The 24,642-nt window shown below is 41.1% G+C and overlaps 2 protein-coding genes across 2 annotated transcripts; both read left to right on the forward strand.

Annotated features, from left to right (window-relative positions):
- Positions 1–5,820: 5,820 nt before the first annotated feature.
- On the forward strand, positions 5,821–14,855 carry il1rl2 (interleukin 1 receptor-like 2; the record flags this gene model as incomplete). The annotated part of the gene is made up of 10 exons (XM_080498118.1): positions 5,821–6,068; positions 7,095–7,263; positions 8,070–8,238; positions 9,236–9,298; positions 9,402–9,528; positions 10,260–10,399; positions 10,497–10,643; positions 11,981–12,145; positions 12,400–12,588; positions 13,558–14,855. 10 exons carry the CDS (start codon positions 5,821–5,823, stop codon positions 13,749–13,751), a joined length of 1,611 nt encoding a protein of 536 aa, XP_080354244.1. The 3' UTR covers positions 13,752–14,855.
- Positions 14,856–17,954: 3,099 nt separating this feature from the next.
- il1rl1 (interleukin 1 receptor-like 1) lies at positions 17,955–23,141 on the forward strand (the record flags this gene model as incomplete). Its single annotated transcript, XM_080498119.1, has 9 exons — positions 17,955–17,963; positions 18,108–18,258; positions 19,073–19,135; positions 19,239–19,371; positions 20,178–20,323; positions 20,586–20,723; positions 20,852–21,016; positions 22,045–22,169; positions 22,905–23,141. 9 exons carry the CDS (start codon positions 17,955–17,957, stop codon positions 23,139–23,141), a joined length of 1,167 nt encoding a protein of 388 aa, XP_080354245.1.
- Positions 23,142–24,642: the final 1,501 nt, after the last annotated feature.

The following is a 24,642-nucleotide window of genomic DNA, read 5'->3' on the forward strand; positions in this document are numbered from 1 at the left end:
ATTTAAAGTGTAAATATGTAAAATATATAAATACACTTTTTTTTTTTTTTTTTTTAGTGTTTGCAAAACTACTGCCGATTAAATGTGCTGCAATTTGCTTGACGCAAAGCGTGAAGGAAAAATGCTCTGTGTCTTTTCTTTTACTACAGAATTTAATCGAGAGCCACTTTCACGTTTGGCGACAAAAATCCGAATGTTTTCAAGCGAAAATGTAAAAACTGTTGGTGTGTTTCGGGGTCCGTTTACACGACAACGGTGCTCAGAGTCCCGAGGTGTAAAATTGGCGTCATGACACCCGGTCCATATTCTCCTGGGACTTTTATTTTGACAGTCACCGCAATAACGATCCAACTTGGGTCGTCTGTCCACTAGAACATCTGTTGTTGATGTTTATGGCGTTGTGTTTTCTGCATGCAATTGTGAGGCCAGTGGCATTAACGTCGTCACGGTAACAGAATGTTGCGGTGAAAAAAAGTGAGTTCTCTCTTAATCAGTTGACCTCCGTCCTCATCTTCGCCTCCGGTCGTGACCGAAACAAATGAGATCACCGACAAAAGAGAACGTGGACAGAGCGTGAAAGAAAATAAATAGAATTATGAATCAGAGCGTTATGAATCAGCTCTAAACAGAGAAAAATCCCTTCTTCTCATCGATTAGGAATCACACGACTCTGCAGGAAGTGATGAGCTGAGTGATTCAGGCCCGTTTTCTTTAAATACATCAAGAGTCATGCTTCTTACTGTAAGAGCTCATCGGGAGTCAAAACAGAGGAGCGTCGAAACCCTGCAGTAAATGAATGGATGTAATTTGCAAATGAAACCTGCTCAACGTCACAGCTCACACTTTTCATGACATTTCGCAAAATCCTGCTGCGGCTGTGTAATAAACCCGAGTACTTTCAAAATAAAGGCAACAAACACTTGCAGAAATGTGTCTGCGATTGCTCCACTCAGTTCCTCAACTCAGCGTTCCATTTTGGTTTAACCTTTAAAAGGGGTGAAATTCCCAAAATAATAATGATATTGTATATTATTATTATTATTGTTATTAATAATAGTAATAATAATAATAATAATAATATGTATAAAACTTTCCATGTATGAAATGCAGCTTAAAGGACAAAAAACTAAGATTTTAATCTATTGAAGTCACCCAACAAGATGGAAAAAGATAAACATCTACAACAATAATAAAATAAAGCATTGACTATTTTGTTTTGGTTATTTTAAATTAAAGAACAAAGCGTTCTTCTGAAGTAGCAGGTGACTAACAGTTCTTCAAGATACAATGGACCCTGGTTATTTAGAGCTTTATAGGTGAAAAGAAAGGTTTTGAATGCTATTCTGGATTTAACAGGAAGCCAGTGAAGAGAATCTAATTCTGGAGTGACGTGATCTCGCCTGCTGGTTCCTGTCACGACTCTCGCCGCAGCATTTCCAATCAGCTGAAGACATTTTAAGGGAGTGCTGATGGAGAATTTAATCAGATTAATGTCACTCTGAGTCAACACGTTCCCGATTTCAGAGACATCACGGGCGAAAGAAAGCCGTCTGACTGGTTTCATGTGGGAGTCGAAACAATAATTGAATTTTTCCAAAAAACCTCGAGCAGAATTGGAAAACAGAAACGAAGCTTCTAGTCGTTTTTACCTGACGATACTGACGGCACCGCTGGATTCCACAGTGATGGCTCGGAGGCAGACTATGAGGCCGGCTGGCCTACATTGGGGCCAAAGCTTCTGCTGAGGTTGATGCACACACACACACACACACACACACACACACACACACACACACACACACACACACACACACACACACACACACACACACACACACACACACACACACACACACACACACACACACACACACACACACACACACACACACACACACACACACGGTACAGAGTAGGTCGTCTGCGTCGCGAGTGGAAACTTCATGTGGAGGTTGGTGGGAAACCCAGCAGGACTCTCACAAGTTCAACACGAGTCAACGGAGCAGCCGCGTGAGTCTGAGCTTCGGTAAGTTCACAAACTAAATACCATCGATAGGCTGTTTTCTTTCTGCTACACCCAGAGACCGATGTTGTAGATTACATCTTGTGGCTTCCTTTTACTTTCACTGTTGATTTCAGTGCAGTTTCATGTGTTGTGGTTTTTTTATATTTCTCGCCTGAATGAAAAGGTAAAAAAAAACTCTTTGTACACACGGAAATACACAAAAAAACAAGTCCATGCACTTCTTGTAATATCTATTTATCATAATGAGGATCAAATTAAACTCCCTGATGGTTTTCGTTATATCGGACATTAATAATGTTAAGAACTTTAGGTTTGATCCAAACACAATTGAAAGCATCACTTTTCTCATGTTAGAAATATCAGGGACTCCTTTACATGTGATCTGCAACTGTCACACTGAATTAGCCTATATGAATGAAATATACTGTATAATAAACAATTCTTACCTTATTTTATTTGGGAAGTTACTGTGGATATTTATATAATTGTCTTTATTAACGTATGTAATCTATTTAAAACTAAAATATATGGATAAAATACATAAAAACACAAGAAATATGCAATGTATCTCCAGGTATGATCAAGATACCTAACATGTCTGGAAGTAAATATATTGTGAATACAATAAATTAAATCTCCAATATCATTCTGAGTAGAAATAAACTCACTGCTTCTCCATCAGTCACTGACAAACGATTACCTTCACTATTATGTCATATGAATACACCCGCGCGCACGCGCGCGCCTGTCGCCCCCCTGGATCGTTGCTGGACCTTTGGCCTTCAAGACAAGAGCGTCGTTCACTGGGAACTTCCCGGGACTGACCGGGAGAGTTTCTACTTCCTCGTCTGGGAGGCGTTATTCTCACTTCCCCCCTCAGGGACGCCTTCACGCTGGACCTGTGTGCCAAAGACTTGGTTTGGGCGACAGAGGAGCCACGCTGACGTTGTTTCACCTGCTTCCTCCCCACAGCAGACCGGCAGCATGAAGGCGGCGGCCGTCTGGATGTGCGTCCTGCGCGCGCTCCTGGCCCGCTGCTCCACGGCGCACCGTGAGTCCGCACCGGCTGGCACCGCTCAGCGCGACCAACCCCTCGTGACATTTGTTTTTACTGACTTACGCCTTCTAGTAGTAGTTGTTGGTTTTTAGCGATCCGGTTTCCCTCCTCACGTCTCACTCGGGATCGTATTAGTCGTTATTAGGAGCGTAATGCGTAATAATAATTGCGTAATGTTGGTCGTAGTGGCGCGCGGCGAGTCCCTATCTCACTCCTTCCTTCTGTAGTAGTTGTTGTTGTTTTTAACTATTTGTTTACTCCCATTTTGGGCTTTAATACTGGTCACAAGTAGGATTGTGTCACGACATCGACGTGCTTATTATACAGTATTTAACGATGTGACATAATTCCTAAATATGAAAGAAAAAGCGTAATTCATTGTAATATACTTTCACTCAAATTGCATGATAACCTGATCAATTGGCATCATCTCGTAAATAATCCATCTGTGATGCGCCGAAAACAGGAAAAAGGAGTAAAAAAAGAACAAAGTCATAACAAAGAAAGAATAAAACAATAAAAAATGTCATCAGAAACATTAGATCCAATAACAACTGTTAAGAAGAAGAAGAAAAAAACACTTTCTGCGGTTCTTTGCTTTTATTTTGAAGATTTTTGCGCGTGTGTGAACAGTGTCCAGTGTCTCTGAGAAAAGTTGAAGTTAAAAGGAGTGGAGGAACATGACGTCATCACGTTTAACCAACACAAATCTGAGTTAATTGTTTGGACTTTGAAACCTGCTTTTTACACATAACTTTTAAAACCAACACAAAAATAACCCATGATGCTGGTAAGACTTTATTTTTCAGTCCGGAGTTGGAAAGGAAGACGAGTTTCAAGTTGCTTTTATTAGAGAACAGAACCGCTCCTTCGTTCTCCTCCTTTAAAGTAACGTGCAAAAGACGTGCCGTCTTGCGCCAATCTGAGCACGTCCCAACATTGCAAAAATCCCAACAATGAACTCAGATTTGCGTCGGTTAAACATAATGAGATAATTAGACATGACGTTGCACCACCGGCCACTCCTTGTGGAGTTCATCTTTTCTTAGCGACCGTCCGCACCGTGAAAACGGCTAATTTAAACGTGCTGTTGTTGGCCTGTCATCCACATGAGGCGGTTTTTGTGTGAAAACAGGTTGAAGTAAAAAAAACAAAACAACGTGTGATTCATAGTCTAAGACAGGGGTGGCCACACTTTTTCAGCACGCGAGCTACTTATAAAACGACCAAGTCAAAGTGATCCACCCACTACAAAAATGCAAAACATATATTTATTTTCAAATATATTGAGGATTCTTTATATGTACAATGTATAATGATGTCCCTTGCAAAACCGTATGAGCCAATATTGTGCAACGCAACATAATTAACTATGAACATTTTCTGTAATTACCTGAGTTTACTTTGATTTCTCTTCTTTGGTATTGTGACGGTCGACTGGCAGACGAGACAAACGCACTTCGAAAATGACATCGTGAAAAAAAAGTCCACCTCCCATTCCTCGTGAAAGTGACACGTTTTCGTCACAGCTCCCCCCCACTCATGTTTGACGACCAAAGCTTTCTCTCGTTTAAAAGAAAAAAAAGCGAGGGCTTCAGATTTGCGCCAACTCGCTGACGAGCTTGTTAGCTTCGCCACACTTAGCGTAGTCGTTTGCACGTGTGCCGTGACCTGAAGGTCAGAAAAACTCAGACGTCATCTGACGCCGCGTTCGATTGTACTCGTAATTGGGAAAGGTGAATTAATTTCATTACACCAGCGTCTATTTTTTTTCTAATGTCATGCGATCTACTATTGCTACCTTTGCGATCGACTGGTAGATCGCGATCGACGTATTGAGCACCCCTGGCCTAAGAGATACGGTAAATCTGGCTTCTCAATGTCTTTGTCCAAATAACCGTGATCTTTCTCTTGCTCTGAATTAAACCAGCTGTGACTAGGTCTATTTTTCTTTTTCCAATGATATATTAACTTAACCCCAACCCTAAAATATGACTTATCATTCAGAATAAAAACAGTTAAATGAGTCTCTTAAAGGTAAAATACATCCCATGTAAATATCTTCATTATTGTGATTTTAGTGTAAATGTAACTGAGTTACTTTGCACTTGTAGCTTTATTCTTCATTGCAAATATGCCAGAAGTTTATCTTAACTGTGCGAATACTGTGCAAAAACTGAACGAATAATGAAAAAACCCATTGAATTTGTGTTTAGATGAGCCGCACTCTGTTTTTACAGCCTCAATGTTCATCACAGCGATAAATCTCCCAGCTGCTCTGTTCGAGTGTCAATATTAACTGTTAAGCAGTAAAAACAAACTGTAATGTGGGTTATGTTCCTCCAGATGTTGAAATCTGAGCGCTTCCTTCGTCGTCAGTCGACAGGTCAACGCCACTCAAGGCGTTGCACGGTTGAATTTCCAGGAAACGTCGTTACCTGAAAGACGTCAGAGCTGCGAGAAAAAGGAAATCGTTGACACACGGTGAATTTCCCTGCTAAAGGTTGCCTCAGCCTGCGAGGAGGAATGTGTGAATGACACCACAGTTTTCGTTTCGAAAGGCCTTTTGAAGAAAATCCTGCTTTTCTTCCCGCGAGAGTGACGAGGCGAAGGCGTAGAGATGAAAGAATATTACGACTTTTTCCACCCGCTGTCCCTATTTCTGACGGACAAACTGTGCCAGTGTTAAGTTTCCGTGCTCTTTAGCAGTGAATCGGTCCGTTGAATAAAAAGCATGATGTTTGACTTCCTGCTGGTTGTGCCTCCCCCGCCAGACCACAGCGGGGAGACGGACCACTACCGGGTGAGCGCCGGACACTTGTTCCTCCTGAAGTGCCCCTGGTCCGACGCCAGCAGCCGTGTGGCCTGGAGCCGGGGGGGCGGGGGGGCGCCCGGCCTGCCCAGCGGGGCGGAGGTGAAGGACGGCCTCCTCTGGTTCATGCCCGTGCAGATCGAGCATAATGGGACCTACACCTGTGAGACCAGGTAAAAACAATAGATTAATAAAGATAGATTAAAAAATATCCACTACAAGTATGAAAAAAAAAAAGGTATCAAAAATAACACTGATCAACCATAGATATGAATTCTGCAATAACTGCATGGTTATTATTAAAAAAAGTATTTATATTATTTACCCTACAGTGGTTATAGTCAGAGCAGAGATGAGTATGACTTCTTGTTGTTGATGATGATGATGATGATGATGATGGGTGATGGCAAAAATATCAGATTTAAAGTTTTAATCATCACAGGATTACAGATTAATGATATTTTCACCAAAGGTTTCGTTACAATGGGTTTTGAGGAAAACACATACATAGAAATATGAACATTATGAACGTTAACATTACTTTATTAAAATAGTTTTGAAGAAAATTTGATAAGTCACAGTTGTAAAGAAATCTGTATATTATGGGAAACATCAGTTTTAAATCAAACATTGTAATAAATGCGTTGCCGACAATTCAATACTTATTCACACCAACTAGTCTTAATATTGCCAATGTTAAGTATTCAGCCTTGGCAAATATAGTTTAGCTTGAAATTCTATAAAATCTTCCATTTAATCAGAATGTATAACTTTCTGTGGGTTGACAGTTAATTATATTTATGCTTAACTGTACTTCTGTTCTCTAAGATGTTTGTTTGATGTCTTTTGTCTGATCATGAAGCTTCATCACGATGCAGTGCAGATCAAATATCGTGACGATAAAACAAAGAGAAAGTCAAAACTTATCACACCTCCGTTTCTTCATTCGTTATTTAAAATCGAGAAGCTTTGCTTCCATGTCATATGTGACAACATGTGTATATTTCTATAACAATCTATAGCTGTATTTGCTATTGATTAGTGCTGCAATAAACGATATTTGTAGTAAATACAAACACGTATGCCGATGATGTTAATGCCTTTGTGCTTCTCCAGATAACAGCTCTCTCTCTCTCTCTCTCTCTCTCTCTCTCTCTCTCTCTCTCGCGCTCTCTCGCTCTCGCTCTCTCTCCCTCCAGATGTGAGTCTGGCTCCATGAGGATGAACTTCCTGCTCTCCGTTTCCACTGAATCGTGTCCTGAACCATCTGAAGTTCGCTTAATCAGAAACTCGTCCAGCGGGGAACTTCCCTGCAAACAGGATGAGGTTTTCTCTCTGAGGAGCTCCAGGAAGATCCGCTGGATGAAGGTGTGTGTGTGTGTGTGTGTGTGTGTGTGTGTGTGTGTGTGTGTGTGTGTGTGTGTGTGTGTGTGTGTGTGTGTGTGTGTGTGTGTGTGTGTGTGTGTGTGCGACTACTTAACACAAGGTATGAATAGAGGCGACTTTAAAACACTGAATCGGAGGGCCGAGATATAATCCAGCATTGAATTGATCTGTGTTTTTGTCTAATTATTTGTCTAATTTTCACTCAATCAGCACAAAGTTACACCTTTGAGTTCATTAAATAAGTTCTTAGGTGTACTCATATCAGTAAAAAGTCAAATACCTGGTCAAATTTAGTCTGTAACAAGGTCAAAATGTCTCGCTGTATGAGCTTGTAATATGTAAAGAAAAAACAGAGAAGGTGTTAATTCAATTATGAAAAAAGTGATTGAAAATCCCTTATGAATTGATTTTTATAGACATATTTGGCAAAATGTTGATATAAAAATCCAGGATTTGTGCACGTTAAATGTCATTATTTCTGGGCCTTCACATTTTTCATGTATTATGCATCTATTTTAAATCCCGTAAAAATTCATTGAAAGCAATCTTCTTTTTCTTCTGAGCAATACAAGGAAAAACATTACAGTCGTTGGTATTTCTAAGACATTTTATTTTTGTAATTTTAAAATTATTGTTATATGTTGTTGTTTTTTCATCTCAGCTTGGTCGTGTTATGAATTTGTATTATGTCAAATAGGTACAAATCCTCAGTTTTCTATTTGCATGCTGTAATTTCTCGTGCTAGTGAAATGAACAGTGGAGAATCAGAGCGGTGTGTTTGGCTGCAGGACTGTCGCCCTGCGCTGCAGCAGCAGCAGCATCAGCATCATGCAGGAGGACTGCGGCTGCTCGCCGTCTCACAGAGGGATGCTGGGAAATACACCTGCCTGGTGGACGTCACCGTGGAGGGGAAGAACTACACAGCGGCCCGGAGTGTCCAGCTGGCTATTGACACTGGTACTGCAGGATTCTAAATCCCCCCCCCCATCAAAATCCAATCAATGTGTTTTCACTGAAGATGCCTTTTAATGCTTTTGCGAGATCTCGCAAAAGCATGTCCTTTCGCAAAGCACTGCTTGAATGGCTTTATATTTTAGGCCGATTTCAAAATAAAACTCGGGTGGGTGTCCTCCATTAGCTTGAGCTTCTCCCAACAGTGGGGGGTACGGTGTCTCTGAAAGGACAAACTTAGTTGAAGGGGGTACGGAGTCTCTGAAAGGACAAACTAAGTCGAGGGGGGTACGGTGTCTCTGAAAGGACAAACTAAGTCGAGGGGGGTACGGTGTCTCTGAAAGGACAAACTTAGTCGAAGGTGTACGGTGTCTCTGAAAAGAAACTTAGTCGAAGGGGGTACAGTGTCTCTGAAAGGACAAACTTAGTCGAGGTGGGTACGGTGTCTCTGAAAGGACAAACTTAGTCGAGGTGGGTATGGTGTCTCTGAAAGGACAAACTTAGTTGAGGTGGATACGGTGTCCCTGAAAGGACAAACTTAGTTGAGGGGGGTACGGTGTCTCTGAAAGGACAAACTTAGTTGAGGGGGGTACAGTGTCTCTGAAAGGACAAACTTAGTCGAGGTGGGTACGGTGTCTCTGAAAGGACAAACTTAGTCGAGGTGGGTACGGTGTCTCTGAAAGGACAAACTTAGTTGAGGGGGGTACGGTGTCTCTGAAAGGACAAACTTAGTCGAGGTGGGTACGGTGTCTCTGAAAGGACAAACTTAGTCGAGGCGGGCACGGTGTCTCTGAAAGGACAAAGTCGATCACATATACGATGTGCATATATAACAATATAGTTTTGCGACATCTTGTAAAAGTTATTGCGAGATCCCGAGAGTTTTTTTAATAATAATTTTTTTTCTCCATGTCCCTTCGGGGGCTCCGTAGTTTAGAGCTTGTTGAGGGGGATTTTTTTTTTCCAGCTTAAATGATATAAAAGTGATTTTTGATTCTTCCAGGTCCAGTTTATGTCGCCCCCCAGGTGGTGAGGCCTCAACAAGATGTGGTCGTTGTTCAAGTGGGTACGTGTCGTCCACACTGTACACTGACAGAACTATATAGAGTATAAAGACCTTGAATGTTTGTTCCCCCCCCCCCCCCCCCCCCCCACATGATTTCTGGCAGGCACGAGGGCCGAGGTGAAGTGTTTAGCCTACGTCGGCCCGACGGAGGACGAAGAAATGTTCACGTTTTGGACCATCGGCGGGGACGACCCCGACAAATACAAGGAAGTCAACGTGTCCTCCAAGTTGTGAGTCTTTGTCCTGTCGGATTAACCTTTTTAAATAAACACACAAAGTTAGAGGCCGTGTTTACGCGACAACAATCGCAAGTGAAAAAGCTCGGAGGCCCTAAACACTTCTGGGAAAACGACTCCCAGGATGGGAACTTTTAAGACTCTTATCTCCATGGAAACGGAATAACAATCTAACATCGTTGTACTCCCATTGTTGTTTGTTTATATAGCATATTGTTCTCTGCATGCCTGTGTGTGTGTGTGTGTGTGTGTGTGTCTGTGGTTTTCCTACAAAAATAAACAACACCACCCTCTAGTGGCTCAACATGCTCACTACGTCATGTAAATGCAAAACTTCTCTGAAACCAAAAATGCAAAAAACAACAACAAAACAATGAAACTGCAGTGTATTTGTAGCATAAACTGGGTCTGATTTTCACTTTTCAAAGTCTCAGAACGCTGAAACATCATCGCTTGTGAAGCTGCGGTAGAATCAAATATAATATATCAAATATAAAACATGTTTTATTTAAATAAAACATGTGAATGAAGGCTGCAGGAATCTGACGTTATCCTGAGCAGAAACACTGGCAGACGAGGTTTTATTACCATTTTTAAACTGAGTTTGTCTAAAAAAACTAAATATAAAAATCAAGTAATTGATGTGAAAATTCAAAGGAAAAAAAGCATGGATAACGTTGAAACTGCACTAACGGGGTGACCCACTGGCCTTTTTTTTTTGTCAGGGTTTCCAGATATAATCAGATGTTCTGGGACTCCACTCTGCTCATCTCCAGAGTCCCTCGCCACTTTTTGGACGTCCCCTTTACGTGTCACATCCAGAGCCTGCTGGCTCACGAGTGGGGCTCGGCCTGGCTGCGAGAAGGTCTCCGACACGTTACATCATCCTTTCAGACGTCCATCTTCCACCACCTCACTGTTGATAATCCTCTCTCTCTCTCTCTCTCTCTCTCTCTCTCCAGCTGACCACAGCGCCTTCCACATCAGCGTGGCTCTCTGCCTCCTGGCCTCCGGAACCGTGGTTCTCGCCATCGTTCTTTTCCTCTTCTTTAAAGTGGACCTGGTTCTGGCCTACAGGAACCTGTTGACACGTTTCCCCAGACGACCAGGTGAGCGTCTCAGAAGGACGACGTCACCGTGTCCAGCGCAGTATGACGTCCGTACAATCGTGTCATGAGACTCAACTCAACTTTATTTAGAGAGCATTTTAGAAACAACACAGTTGTTGTACGCCGACAACAAAGTGGTGTACGCCGACAGGAGCAGGTACAAATAAATTAACAGCACAGAATTTAAAACAAAAACAGCCCAATGTAGAACAATAAAAGCAATATCAAACAATACAAATAATTAAAATTGTAGAAAAAAAAAATATAACTCGTTAAAAGCCAAAGAGAAAAAGTGTATTTTTAAGGAGGTTTTAAAAGCAGGAAGTGAGTCGGCCTGTTTAAAGCAAAGAAAAATACATATATGGATGTACGTGTAATATGTACTTAAAAATACATAAAGTTATTGTTGGTCTTTTTCAATATATTACATGAAGGTTAGATTTTTTTTTTTTGATTTGGGGGGAAAATGTGTCGTATCTGCAATCCGTTAGTGATTAACAGCACCGTCGTTTAATTTACATTAAAAGTTGTTGTGCTGGACCAAATATTATTTTGCCTTTAAACATATTTTGATATTTAAACATTGGTTTTTCTGCGCCACGTTCTCAAACTAAAGCCAGGCATTAGAAAGTTTGTGATTTATTCCTTTTACTGGTTTTAAGGGTGTCAATGAGCATCATTCACTCATTTAAAGGAGTCATTTTATTTAGCTTTTCCTTGATTTTCCCTCCATTAGAATATTGGATCATAGGAGCTACATTCAGAATCTGCTGTGTCTGTGTGAGCTGGACTGGCTCCGCCCACACATGCCCATCTCGGGAAGTGGAGGAAGTTCTTCCTCTCGTGGTGCCATGTGCCAGAGCAGAGCTGCCTAATTGTGGGAGAAGTCAAAGGGGAGGAGCCTTGATTGTAATTGGCTAAACCCCTGATGACACTAAATAGGGTTTGATCTCTGATTGGCTGCTTGGAGGAACACACTTTTTAAAAACTGAAACATATCAGGGAGAGAGAGGACAAACTTTCTTCACATCTGGGGCGTCGTTCCAGATGTGGGGACAATTATTACTGTTGGAAAACCTTTAGAAAGTTAATTTTGCATAATATCACACCTTTAAAATCGCCGTTATCTCGAGTCATTTTCAGTAGTAATTGTTTGATTTTGTGAATATATCAAAACATTTTTGGAGATTATTATTGTATTTTCTGGACGATTACCATAATGACTATAATTTTTACTGATCACTACGATGTTCCTACTTCCAGTAAGTTACTGTAAAATATACAGCAAACTATGTCCAGGGAAGGAAGAGAGAGTGAATGTGACTGTCACTTCACAGTTCCGGATGGGAAACTCTACGACGCCTACGTCAGCTTCCTCCACCCCGACCTGGTGGGGTCGGACGAGACGGAGAGATTCGCCCTGCAGATCCTGCCCGAGGAGCTGGAGGACCGACGTGGCTACTCCCTGTACATCCGGGGACGGGACGACTGTCCTGGGGAAGGTCTGCCACACACACACACACACTCTCACACACACACTCACACACACACTCACGAGATTTGGGGCGTCCACACTGAAAAGCACAACCGTTACAAACAGCACCCACTAGTGGCCCAACATGCTCACTACATGGTTTTACAAAACGCTGCCTTGTAAAAGTGAAACTCTCCCGAAACGCAACAAAAAACAATTGCGTTTTCACGTCAGTGATTTTTTTACATTTTTTATAACCATCTCATGCTGAATCTCTTCCAGCGATGCACGACGCCATTTCCACCGCCGTGAGTCAGTGTCGCAGGCTGATCATCGTCCTCTCCTCTCCGGGACGAGCCGGGGACACTTTGCCGTCCGGCGAGCTCCAGGATCAGCTGTGCTACGAGCAGAAGGCCGGCCTGTACGACGCCCTGACGCAGAACGAGCCACGCGTGATCCTGGTGGAGACCGGTGAGGACGCCTCGGCACGGAATTCAGCCGGAATGTGGAAAGTGGATGAAATCTGCACATTGTTTCATCATTTTGAAGCTCCGTCACATTGAAAGTTTCATAATATTGCGCCATTGTTGTGTTTAGAATTAACAAAGCCAATTAAACTGCCCTAAATTCTGAAATGATACAACGTGCCGGGGGTTGCATATCTAAAATATCCTCCTTTTACTTTATTTATTTTCAGTTTATTTATTTCATTCACTGAAAAAAAAAGAAGAATATATGGAAAAGTTATGTGGAAAGAATATATATATATATATGTAAACAATTATTGATTAATTAATATCAACAAAAATCAACAATTTATTATATAAATAAATACATAAACACTTTGACTCTCCTACTTCACGTCGTTGTATTTCAGTAATTATTCCTTATATAGATTATTCAATATAACTGGACCCCTTTGCATATCTAAAATAACCTTTTATTTTATTTATTTATGTATTTTCAGTTTATTTACTTCATTCACTGTAAAAAGAAAATAATATATGGAAAGTATATATATATATATATATATATACATACAATTATACAATTATTAATTAATTTATATCAACAATTTATTAAATAAATACATAAATACATAAACACTTTTACTCTCTGACTTCACGTCATTGTATTTCAGTAATTTTTCCTTATATAGATTATTCAATATAACTGGACCCCTTTTTACCAAAATGCAATGTTCTATTACTTCGGTCATGAATTTTGAAGATTTCTGCTACTTTTAAGTGACAGTTACCAACATATAACTTAAATTCTTGTACGTTTAATTAAAACTTTAGGGAAACAAGAATTAGACAGTTCATTAAGAACGACCGCGAGACGTAAGAAGAGGTACAACGGAACAGATAAAGGAAAAACTTCTCACACAATAACATTGTGTTAAAGAGCCGCGGTGTTTGTGTGCTTGTGCGCCCCCAGGTGGCGGGGTGGATTACAGCCGCCTGCCGCCGTCCCTCCGTTACGTCAAGCGGAAACACGGAGCGCTGAAGTGGAACGGCGTTTATCCGGGATCGGGGAAGCTCGGCGGGCGGCAGGCTGAGAGAACCTTCTGGAAGAATCTGAGGTACCGCATGCCTCCGGAGCCTGCGAGGAGTCTCCAGACTGTTGTCTGAACAACGTGGGCTGGTGTAGTCATCGAAAAACAAACAAACAAACAAACAAACAAACAAACAAAAACCCTTTTTTGCTGCATTGAGCCCAACGCGGATGTTTTCTGGACTTCAACGCGGCGAAGCTCGTTTCCTGGAACGCTTCGGACAAATACACATTCTACCGACGGCGTCTGATGTGGAACTTCTGCCGGCTTGTCGGCATCGAGCGTATCTATGAAGAGATACGGAATTATTATTGTTTACATGTTTACACACTGAGGCCTCGCTCACACCGCAGGGAAATGCCACTCAATTCTGATTTTTTTCTTTTTAATTTCTCACAGTGACTCATATTTAATCTCTTTTGTGGCCGTGTCAAAGCTCCAATTCCGATTTTTTATTTTTCTTCCCACATCAGACCCAGACCTCCATCATATGTGCTACAAATTCTGATATCGTTCTTTCTCTTACCTTTCTTCTTTTCTCCACAGGCTCAGATTTGGGCTGGTTTTTTTAATTAGTTTTGTGTGTTTTACATTGTTTGGGCTGGAAACAGTGAGTCATATCTGGCAACCCTGGTGCTGACTGGCGTGGCGTCCATATTTAATTTATTCCGGTGCATGTGAGAAGAAGCTGTTAAGGTAAAATGTCACATGCTCCTGTTTTGTGTGTCGCTGCTACAAAGTGTACCTTATATTTCAGTTATTATTTCGGTCATGGTAAAATAGTGCCATTACATCGTTTTTCCTTTGGAGTAGAAATGATGAAAGCGTCTATACATGTGTGTGGACAGACGACCAGGTTGGATTGTTATCACTATAAAACGACCGAGTCCCGGGAGAATGTGTACCGGGAGTCGTGATACGACGGAGGAAACCTTGTTCTGATAGTTCAGCTACTGAGCATGTGCAGAAGAACTCGTTACTGTGGAGCGCATGGCCAGTAGCGGTTGTTTCCGCCATCTGCACGGAGGCGGAGCCCAGACGTCTTTCAGAAAGTTGCATTTTTCCGCCCTGTTTGGATGGAGCGCTTCTGAAAAGTTCCTCCGTCCGAGAACATTTTCAAAAAGTTGCATTTTCAGCGGCACCTATTTTTTTCCACTTTGTATTTTAACGTTCTGGAGACACGTCCTCAGTATAAGTGCCGTGAGATTTACTATGTTGTAATGTGAACTTTGTGAATAAAGCTAAATTATTTTGAAGTAAATGTTGACCTACTTGGTTTAAAGGGGTCATATTATGCGAGATTCACTTTCTAAAAGTTTATCCAGCAGTAATAATCGTCTCCATACCGAGAACGACGTCCCAGAAGAGAAGAAAGTGTGTCCTCTCTCTCTCTGGCTTGTTTCAGTTTTTAAAAAGTGTGTTGCTCCAACCAGCCAATCAGAGATCAAACCCTACATAGTGTCATCGGGGGGTTTAGCCAATCACGATCAATTTAGGCTCCTCCCACAATCTGGCAGCTCTGCTCGGGCACATGGCACCACAAGAAGAAGTACTTCCTCCTCTTCCCATGGATGGGCGTGTGTGGGTGGAGCCAGTCCACCTCACAGAGACACAGCAGATTCTGAATGCAGCTCCTATGGTCCAATATTCAAATGGAGGGAAAATCAAAGGAAAACTTTGAATAAAAGTTTTTTGGAGCAACGTGACCATATGAGAGTTGATAATATTTTATTTGACCCATTTAAATCCTGTATTCTCAGTAAGTTGTGCACAGAAGTGGAGTCGAAGTCAAAGTATTTTAAGAATATGAAGTTTCATAAGTGGAAAATTCGCCACCACATAGAGATAAACTTTTTTTTTTTTTTTTTTATCTTGTACAAACATTTCCTGCTCAAGCTTCCAGAGAAGTACTTTTCTCGTATCTCTGTCGTTCTACTTTCCTGTTGTATTAATCCGCCCACTTTCTTATCTTTATTCTTCTTTTCTTTTTTAGGTCATTGCAATTTTCTTTTTACTGCAAATTATTACTCGTATTTTAATTTACTTTTTAATGAGTTTTTTTTTTTAATGCGAATAAAATGTTTCGCACGTGAGTGGAGTATAAGTGAGAATCGGAAGATTTGCTCAACGGGTGACTTCTGTTTGTATTTAATTCCTTCTGTGTGAAAGTCTGTGGGAAACCCATTGACTCATGGGTTGTTTTTTTAATGTGTGTTAAATTGCAGTGGGATTTAAGTGTCATCCAGACAGATAAATATTTAAACAGTTGTTTCCTCTCATGCAGACGTCCATCAGTTGGCTGACTGCCTCACTTGGAAAATATTTCCTGCCCTTTAGGAGGTTCCGTTCTTCCGTTTTTCCAGTGATTCCAGTTTTTACGTGTGAGAACGGGACGACAAGTCTTATCAAACATCTTTTAAGAGGAAAGCCGGTTTTGATGACGTAAAACCACGTCACACTTCCAGTAAACTGATTCCTAACCGTGATTAATATGTGTGTGTGTGTGTAATATATACATGCGTCTGGGTTTGATTGTAGTTTATTTTGTGGGCAACCAGCAGCAGTCACACCCACTGTGCTTTCAGCTGCTGCATCATTTAGAGCTCCAGTACCTTCAAGGACACGACGGACCGAACACAGATAATGGAAAAGAATCGAATCGAGGTAAGATGCATGCATTATTACATGCATAATAATAATAATAATACATCAAACTTATATACTTTTTTAACACTCAAGGATGCTTTAATCTAACGATTAATAACAGGGTTGCGTGATGTCAGATAAACGTGATCATCTTAATGATAAACACTTTGCAGTGCAGATGATATTAATGTATTCCTGCTTCAACTCTTGCTCTCCAGTTTACACCAGTCGTGACTGGGCTGTTCTGAATTATTTGGCCAAATAATTCAGAACAGTTCTCTTTTTAAAGTTTTAATTTTATTTTCATTCAAGGCTTGTTGGAGCCTGATTCGTAACAACGACCCCAAAACGTAACAATGACTTGAATTGTTAGAAATTATAATGTAATGAAAGCCGAAATGTAATAAAATAATAATAATATAACAATAAACTAAACTAAAACTTAAGAATGAGTTTTAAAAGTTTGGACTAATTGTTTGTGTGAGTGTGTGTGTGTGTATATATATATACAATTTATTAAATAAATACATAAACACTTTGACTCTCCTACTTCGTGTCGTTGTATTTCAGTAATTATTCTTTATATAGATTATTCAATGTAACTGGACCCCTTTGCATATCTAAAATAACCTCCTTTTATTTAATCCCCAAATGTAATAAAAAATAATAATAAAATGTAATAAAATAATAATAATGTAACACTAAAGTAAACTAAAACTTACAAATGAGTTTTAAAAGTTTGGACTAATTGTGTATATGTATATATATATATAATTTTGTTTTATTTTTTTAACTGATTGGACTCCGTCTCCATGGAAACAACACAGTTTCCAGTCGGACAACATGGCCTCTGATGTTTGACGTCTCTGCTGTAAACAGGTTTTATGAATTCAGCAAACTTTTTTTTCCGACGTCTTCCAGCTCATGACTTCGTCACGGTGGCTCCGCCTCCTACTCACTGTCCTGATGTTTTCCAGAAACGCCTCCTCAGGTAGCGCATGTTTTTTTGTTTTTTTTATCACGAAGGGTCGAGACAATTAAGACTTTGACACTTTCGAGTTCGCCAAAATTTCCATCTCGTCCACATTGACTCTATATCTCATCATCATCATCATCATCACCTTCTTCTCCCTGGTTCCTCGGTGCAGCTGAGGTGGGATGTCAGGACACGGACGTGGACGAGTTCAAGCTCCTGGAAGGTGAGTCGTTCCACGTTGTGCCTTTAGAAATGTCCTCCCCCGCCGCCGCCGCAAACGTGACGTGGTTCAAGAGAACCCCCCGCCTCCACACTCTGTCCTCCGACGAGCGAGAGCGGATCCATCACCACGGCGGCGCGCTCTTCCTCTTCGACCTCCGGCCCGACGACTCCGGACTCTACGTCGCTCGGTACGGAACGGACTCGTCGCGACGCAGAGCGTCCCGTGGCGAGGCCTTCTGACACCACTTGGGTTTTTTTTTTTTTTGTTTGTTTGTGTTCCAGAGAAAGGAAACCATCGGGATGGTGTCACGACCATCGCGTGGGAATCCAGGTCTTTAACGCGAGCCACCGAGGAGACAAAGAACTGAGCTACGGCGAGGTGGACGACGCCGACCAGAACAAGGCCGTCCCCTGTCCGGACCCCGTCGCCGACATATGCCACAGGTTTAACGGAAACTTCAGCTGGTATAAGGTGAGTCCGTCGCCGAGGAGGAGACGATCACGAACAGCGGAAGAGTGTCAATCTCCTGGTTTAATCCAGCGGATGACAACGATCTTCTCTTCCTGGTGTCCGTCCTCCCGCTGCAGGACTTCAGTCCGATTCAGGGTCAACGTGAGGCGACGCTCTGGATTAACAACGCCAGCAAGGCCGACGAAGGCCTCTACACCTGCGTCTGCACCTGGAACCACGACGACAGGAGCTGCAACTCTTCAGGCTCCACAGAGCTGATTCACCGAGGTGAGGAGGCTTTATCGCCATGGGGTGGTTTGGAGGAAGATGCTCTGTAATCTGGATGTTAGAGGAGGAGGATGCTCTGTAATCTGGATGTTATGAGGAAAATGCTCTATAATCTGGATGCTAGTGGGAGGAAGATGCTCTATACTCTGCATGTTAGGGGAGGAAGATGCTCTGTTATCTGGATGTTAGAGGGGGAAGATGCTCTATAATCTGGATGTTAGGGGAGGAAGATGCTCTGTAATCTGGATGTTAGGGGAGGAAGATGCTCTGTAATCTGGATGTTAGGGGAGGAAGATGCTCTGTAATCTGGATGTTAGAGGGGGAAGATGCTCTATAATCTGGATGTTAGGGGAGGAAGATGCTCTGTAATCTGGATGTTAGGGGAGGAAGATGCTCTGTAATCTGGATGTTAGAGGAGGAAGATGCTCTATAATCTGATGTCAGAGGAGGAAGATGCTCTATAATCTGGATGTTAGAGGAGGAAGATGCTCTATAATCTGGATGTTAGAGGAGGAAGGTGCTCTATAATCTGGATGCTAGAGGAGGAAGATGCTCTATAATCTGGACATTAGAGGAGGAAGATGCTATATAATCTGGATGCTAGTGGGAGGAAGATGCTCTTTAATCTGGATGTTGAAGGAAGATGCTCTATAATCTGGACGTTAGAGGAGGAAGATGCTCTATAATCTGATGTTAGAGGAAGATGCTCTATAATCAATCAGGAGGAAGTAAAGTTCAGAAATGTTATTATTCATTTCCAGGTTCCAGTAACATGTTGATGTTGTCGTTCGCTGTGTTTGATCTTTTCTTCCAGAACCATCTGTTTATTACGCCATCATCCTCTCTCCGACCAACACGACGAGGTTTGCAGACGAAGGTAGAGCAGCGTCGCCCCCCGTGTTTCCTTCTTATTGGATGAAATGTATTGATGTGCGATAATTATTTTACATTCGGCCTCGACTGGACTTTTATTTCTAAAGGCGACGAGATCCAGCTGAAATGCTCTTTCTTCTGCGGGATCAATGTGAGACGTCTATGTCCCGTCACCTGGTACATTAATGGAAACCCCGCCACTGACATGGACCTGGATGGATACACTCAGACCGTCGACAGGTGAACTCATCTCATCTTTTTTTTTTTTTTTTTTTTTAATTTACAAATTATTTCAAAGGGACTCTTGTTAACAATTTTTTTTTTTACAAAAATCAAACGTTTAAGTCAGTGTTTTTCAACCACTGTGCCGCGGCACACTGGTGTCTCCGCGAGATCTAGTCAGGTGTGCCGTGGGAAATTATCCAATTTCACATTTTTTTTCTAAAAATCATTTGCTCTCACAGCCGACAGTGTGTTGCAGAGTAATCATGTATAAATACTCTTCGCCAATAGATGGCAGCACAGATTTTGCCGTTGAAATCGAAACTGACAGACGTCAGTGTGGTTCATCTCCACCTCCTGCTACCATCTTGTATCAAAGTACTGTGTCAGTGACAGTGATGGAGAAGTTTTTGAAAAGGAAGAACGTGAACCAGGATCTCAGTTCTTCATCCATCAGGTCCAGGTTTCACACTGAGGGAGTCACAATAAAAAAAAAGAAATTGGGAAATACTTTTTTTCTGTATTTATTTGATTCCTGTTGATAAAACTTTGATGAGAATGACTTTATATTGTTAATAGAGGCTACAGAGTTTCACATTTTAACATTTTCGGGTGGTGGTGTGCCTCCAGATTTTTCCAAAGAAAAAAGTGTGCCTCGGCTCAGAAAAGGTTGAAAAACACTGGTCTGAGTGAACGTTTTGCATCTTGTTAGCCTCAAACTCTAATAAATCATTAATTCTGCATCAAATAATGCAATCTAGCAAATGTATACATTTCCTTGCGGGTGGATTTACATGATATGTGTCGTGTTTTTTTGGTTTCAGGGTGATCGAGCCTTCGAAGAAGACGGTGGACACGGCCGTCCTGACCATCAGTAAAGTCTCGGCTCCACACTTCCACACGGAGTTCAAATGCGTCGGAGAGGGACTGACGGAAGCCAAGAGCGTCGTCTTGACCCTGAAACGCAGGCGTCAGTAACCCTTCACGCTACGGAAGCCCATAGGGATCTAAAATCAATTTTTGGCAGATGTATTGACAGAAACGCCTTTTCATTTTCACAATGAAACAGCATTTTGTTTTTGTTTTTATTTATTTTTTCCGGACTCATGAATAAATTATCAATCAATCATTCGAACTGCATTTTCTTCTTTTTAACGACACAACTTTAAAAAAAAAAAAATCACTTTTATCGACTTCATCTGATTTTTCTGGTTGGCTTTTCTGTTCGCCAGAGTCCATCGTCCCCTCGGCCGTCGCGGGAGTGTGTGTGTTGTTGGTCTGCGTGTTTGTTGCCGCGCTGGTTAAATGCTTTGCCGTCGACCTCGCCCTACTTGTCCGGCCCTACATCCCGTCTACGCGACGCACACAAGGTGAATCGGGTCGTATTTTCCTACATTCCAGAGGAAAACAGAAAACTCAAGCACATTCACATCTTATTAAAGTTCATATTAATCCCGTCCTGAATGCGTGTGTGTGTGTGTGTGTGTGTGTCTTTTAGATTCCAGGCTTTATGATGCTTACGTGGTCTATCAGTCCCAGGCAATGGACCCGCACACCGAGAACGATCTGTCCCGCTTCATCACAAAGATTTTACCCTCCGTCCTGGAGAACAAGTGTGGATATCGACTCTTCATCCACGGGAGGGACGACATTCCAGGACAAGGTCGGATTAATCAGCCGGTTCGTCCTTTGGGACGTTTAAACGTCAAACATTGTGCTACGATCAATAAAGTGTATAGGATTTACAAGTAGTGGGATCATGTGGAAATGATGCGATGTTTACATAAATTCAAACAAAGACATCCATTTGATTGATTTTGTCTACTTTTCTGGTGAAGTAGTTTTTACTCACAATGCAGGGGGGATATATTTTATACTAGAATAAACTATATATAGAATAAAGGGATACATTCTGTAGATCAGACCTCCCATCCATGTAAAACAAGATCTAAATATTTTTCTTTGAACAAGGTGATATTGTTTTTTCAATATTTGCAAAATGTAAAAAAATTATAAAAAATAATAATAGTAAAAAAAAAAATTCTCGTTCATCCCTCTGCAAGGCCTCATTTGCACGACAGTGTTTCAAAATAAAACGAATCGTTTTTTGTTTCGTTCTCACGGCAACACGTTGAAAAAAACGATGTCCGTTTCCATGGCAACGGCAGAAGCGCTGAATGTAGTTCGCATGTCGAGCCACTGGTTGGTGCTGTCGCCCGTGTTTGCGGTTAAACCACAAAACCATGCAGTGCAGAACAATCCTTTGTAAATGAACATTAACAGTGGGAGTCGAATTGTTGTTATGGCGACTGTCAACTTTAAACTGAACTACAAAATTTGTGTCGCCTTCCATTTTCTGTTCTGTCAGGATGTGTGCTTTTCATAACAATGACTCCTGCACATGATATGTGGACACTTTAAAAACCAGAAATTACAGAAATAAAGCTTATTAATGAAGCTTAATCATGGATAAGACCCACACTTCTCATTACGTCAAAAACATTGAATATTAAAGAAGTGACAGATTGTGAGAAATCTCTGAAAATCCCGTCAAAGCACTTACTAATTGTGCATTTTCTGACTATTCTAAATAAATCCAGGCGTCCTGGTCAATAAAAGGTGAGATTATGGTGTCAAGTCTCAAAGACGCGTTGAAAAAGTTGCTGAGAGACTCTGTGTTTGACCGTTCAGATCGTCTGGAGACGGTGGAGGACTGTATGAAGCAGAGCAGGAGGCTCATCGTCATCCTCACTCCGGGTTCAGACCAAAGTCCTCCTTCCGGCCAAACCTCAGTCGTCGGAGGCTTCGACTGGCAGGTGAGACACGTTTTCAAACTACATTCAGCCTCCAACAATTCTTCGAGGAGCCGAACAGCAAATTCTCTCAATGGGAAAAATGACTTTAGGAAGTCCCGAGTTTACGTCAACCGAAACTAATAATAAATAAATAAACCATCACATTTTATCAGCAACACTGTGTTAATATGATCATGATTTTACATCCAAGTTAGATAATTGTGTGACTGACGGGAGATAAATCGGTTTGTCATGAGGTTTTCTGTTGTAACTAATGTAAACGACTCTGTGGGATACCCCAGGGATCCAAACTGGGACCCGTAGTTTTCCTCATCTATGTAAGACATGTCAGCTCTTACATGGACGAGGAATATGTATCATGTATAAAGAGAATTAATTATACGGAAAGAAATTTCCTCGGGAATTAATAAAGTATTTCTATTCTATTCTATTTAGATCTATCTATCCATATATATCTATATATTAATTCTATTGCTGTTAACTCCCTGATGAAAACACTTAATGTACACTATCTTATTCTGTAGGATTTAGATTTTAAATAAAATACGACTGAATATGAGGAAAAATAACAACACAAGATCATCCAAAAATCATAATTGTGTGTGTTAACGAGCCTAAAGTATCTTTCTTTATTAAATTTGTATTTTTTATTTTTTTAATTTGAACTGGAACAAACTAATAATTCCAAATCCCACATGTTGGATGAAGGAGTTAATGACGCGCCGTTCGCTGCAGGTGGGGCTCCACCACGCGCTGTTGCAGAGCGAGATGAGTGTGATCCTGATCCAGCTGGGGGCCACGGGGCCGCTGGGCTACTCCCACCTCCCACTGGGCTTGCAGCACCTGATTCGTCAGAGCGCCCCCCTCAGGTGGAGGGAGGGCTCGCGGAGCTCCCGCTTCTGGAAGAGGGTGCGATACCTGATGCCGGCCAGGCCAGCCGGGACGTACGAACCCTCTGCTTCTGAACCGTGACGTGGAAACGCACGTTTGAACACCGGAGGGACGGCTGTCGAACTGAACTAACCAGTTTTTTAGGTTTTTTTTTAGGGGGTAAAAATGGCAAAACTTGTTGGGTTTTTGACAAACAACGTTAAACAGTCATGTAGATGACGATGTCTGGAAATGTGTTACCCTCAATAACAGTGCTCTTTCTCTTGCACCATAATTTACACAGTTTTAACCAACAATTGTGCACAATAAGACATGATCGATGTAAATGGATCCCTCTTGAATTCTTCAGGTTCCATAACTGTTCGTTTCAGTCTCATCCTGAAAAGAGGTTAAAACAAGAAACGAGCCAACTTGAGGTATTTTAGAAGAAAGTACAAAGATTTGTCATCACATGTTGGGAGTAAAATTAAAAAGGAAAAAAAATCAGTAGAATTGTTTTTTTTTTGATGATGTATATTTTGTCTTTTATATTTTGTATAAATTAAAGTGATATCTGATGTCTTTTTTTTAACTTTATTTCTTCTTCTTCTTTTTTTTTGCATGTTCAAAAAAACAACTTCATTCATTCATTCATGGTTCAGTTTAAGGAGAATGTGCAGGTCGTGTCCTCTAGGTGGAGACAGTGAGTCCACTGAGACGTTTATTCTCTGCGTTGACAGGCAGACGTGCAAAGAGCAGCTCATTGTTGGGAGTCCTCTTACTTTCTCATCCCTCACAGGAAGTTCCACCGCCTGCTGATTGGACGCTGAAGCTACTGTACAGTAAGACCTGTTATTCCTGTTACTATCCAGACAAATGACAGTTTATCTTCTGGACTGGAAATATAATAATGTAGCCTGAAATCATTCATGTTCAGAGGAAGGGAATGCATGTTTAGAGAGTATAAAGTAATTATAGGAAATCTCCTGCAATTTAACGAAGATTTAAGGCGGCACAAATGTATTAATAGCAGAATATTATAGGATGATATGTGTCTTATCCACTTTTATGGAGCAAGAAACTATTAGCTTTAGTTTTACTTTCCTTAAAAAGTTATTAATTATATATATTTTTTTTAAATAGCTTTATTTTGCAGGACATTTGTACCATATTGATAAAGATGAGATAACATCATCATGAAAGCCTTTTTTTCAAGACATCCGAAGAGAATTTTAGCCTATTTAGAGTTTCCAAACTTCAAGTTGTAATATTTGATATACTTTCGGTGAATCTTACAACGTCCAAGAGGTGTTACTTATACCAATATATAACTGTTTAATCTCTTTTGAGTTAATATTAATGGGTTCCCAACTTAAACTAGCAGCAATTAAAAACAATCAAATGAAAAAGAAAAATGTATGTTGAAATAATGTGAATGAAAGTTCATCGATGCACAAGAAGATTAAAAACAGACGTTTTCAAATACGTCATGTTGCACTTGGCGATTCGTTTGGCTTAAGTTTCCAGGACACAAACTGAAATACAGATGAAATGAAAAAGAAAAAACCAGAAGACAGACAGAAAGCCTCCTGCACGTCAATCT

The sequence above is a fragment of the Blennius ocellaris genome, assembly GCF_963422515.1.
Source record: "Blennius ocellaris genome assembly, chromosome: 6".
Taxonomy (NCBI): Eukaryota; Metazoa; Chordata; class Actinopteri; order Blenniiformes; family Blenniidae; genus Blennius; species Blennius ocellaris.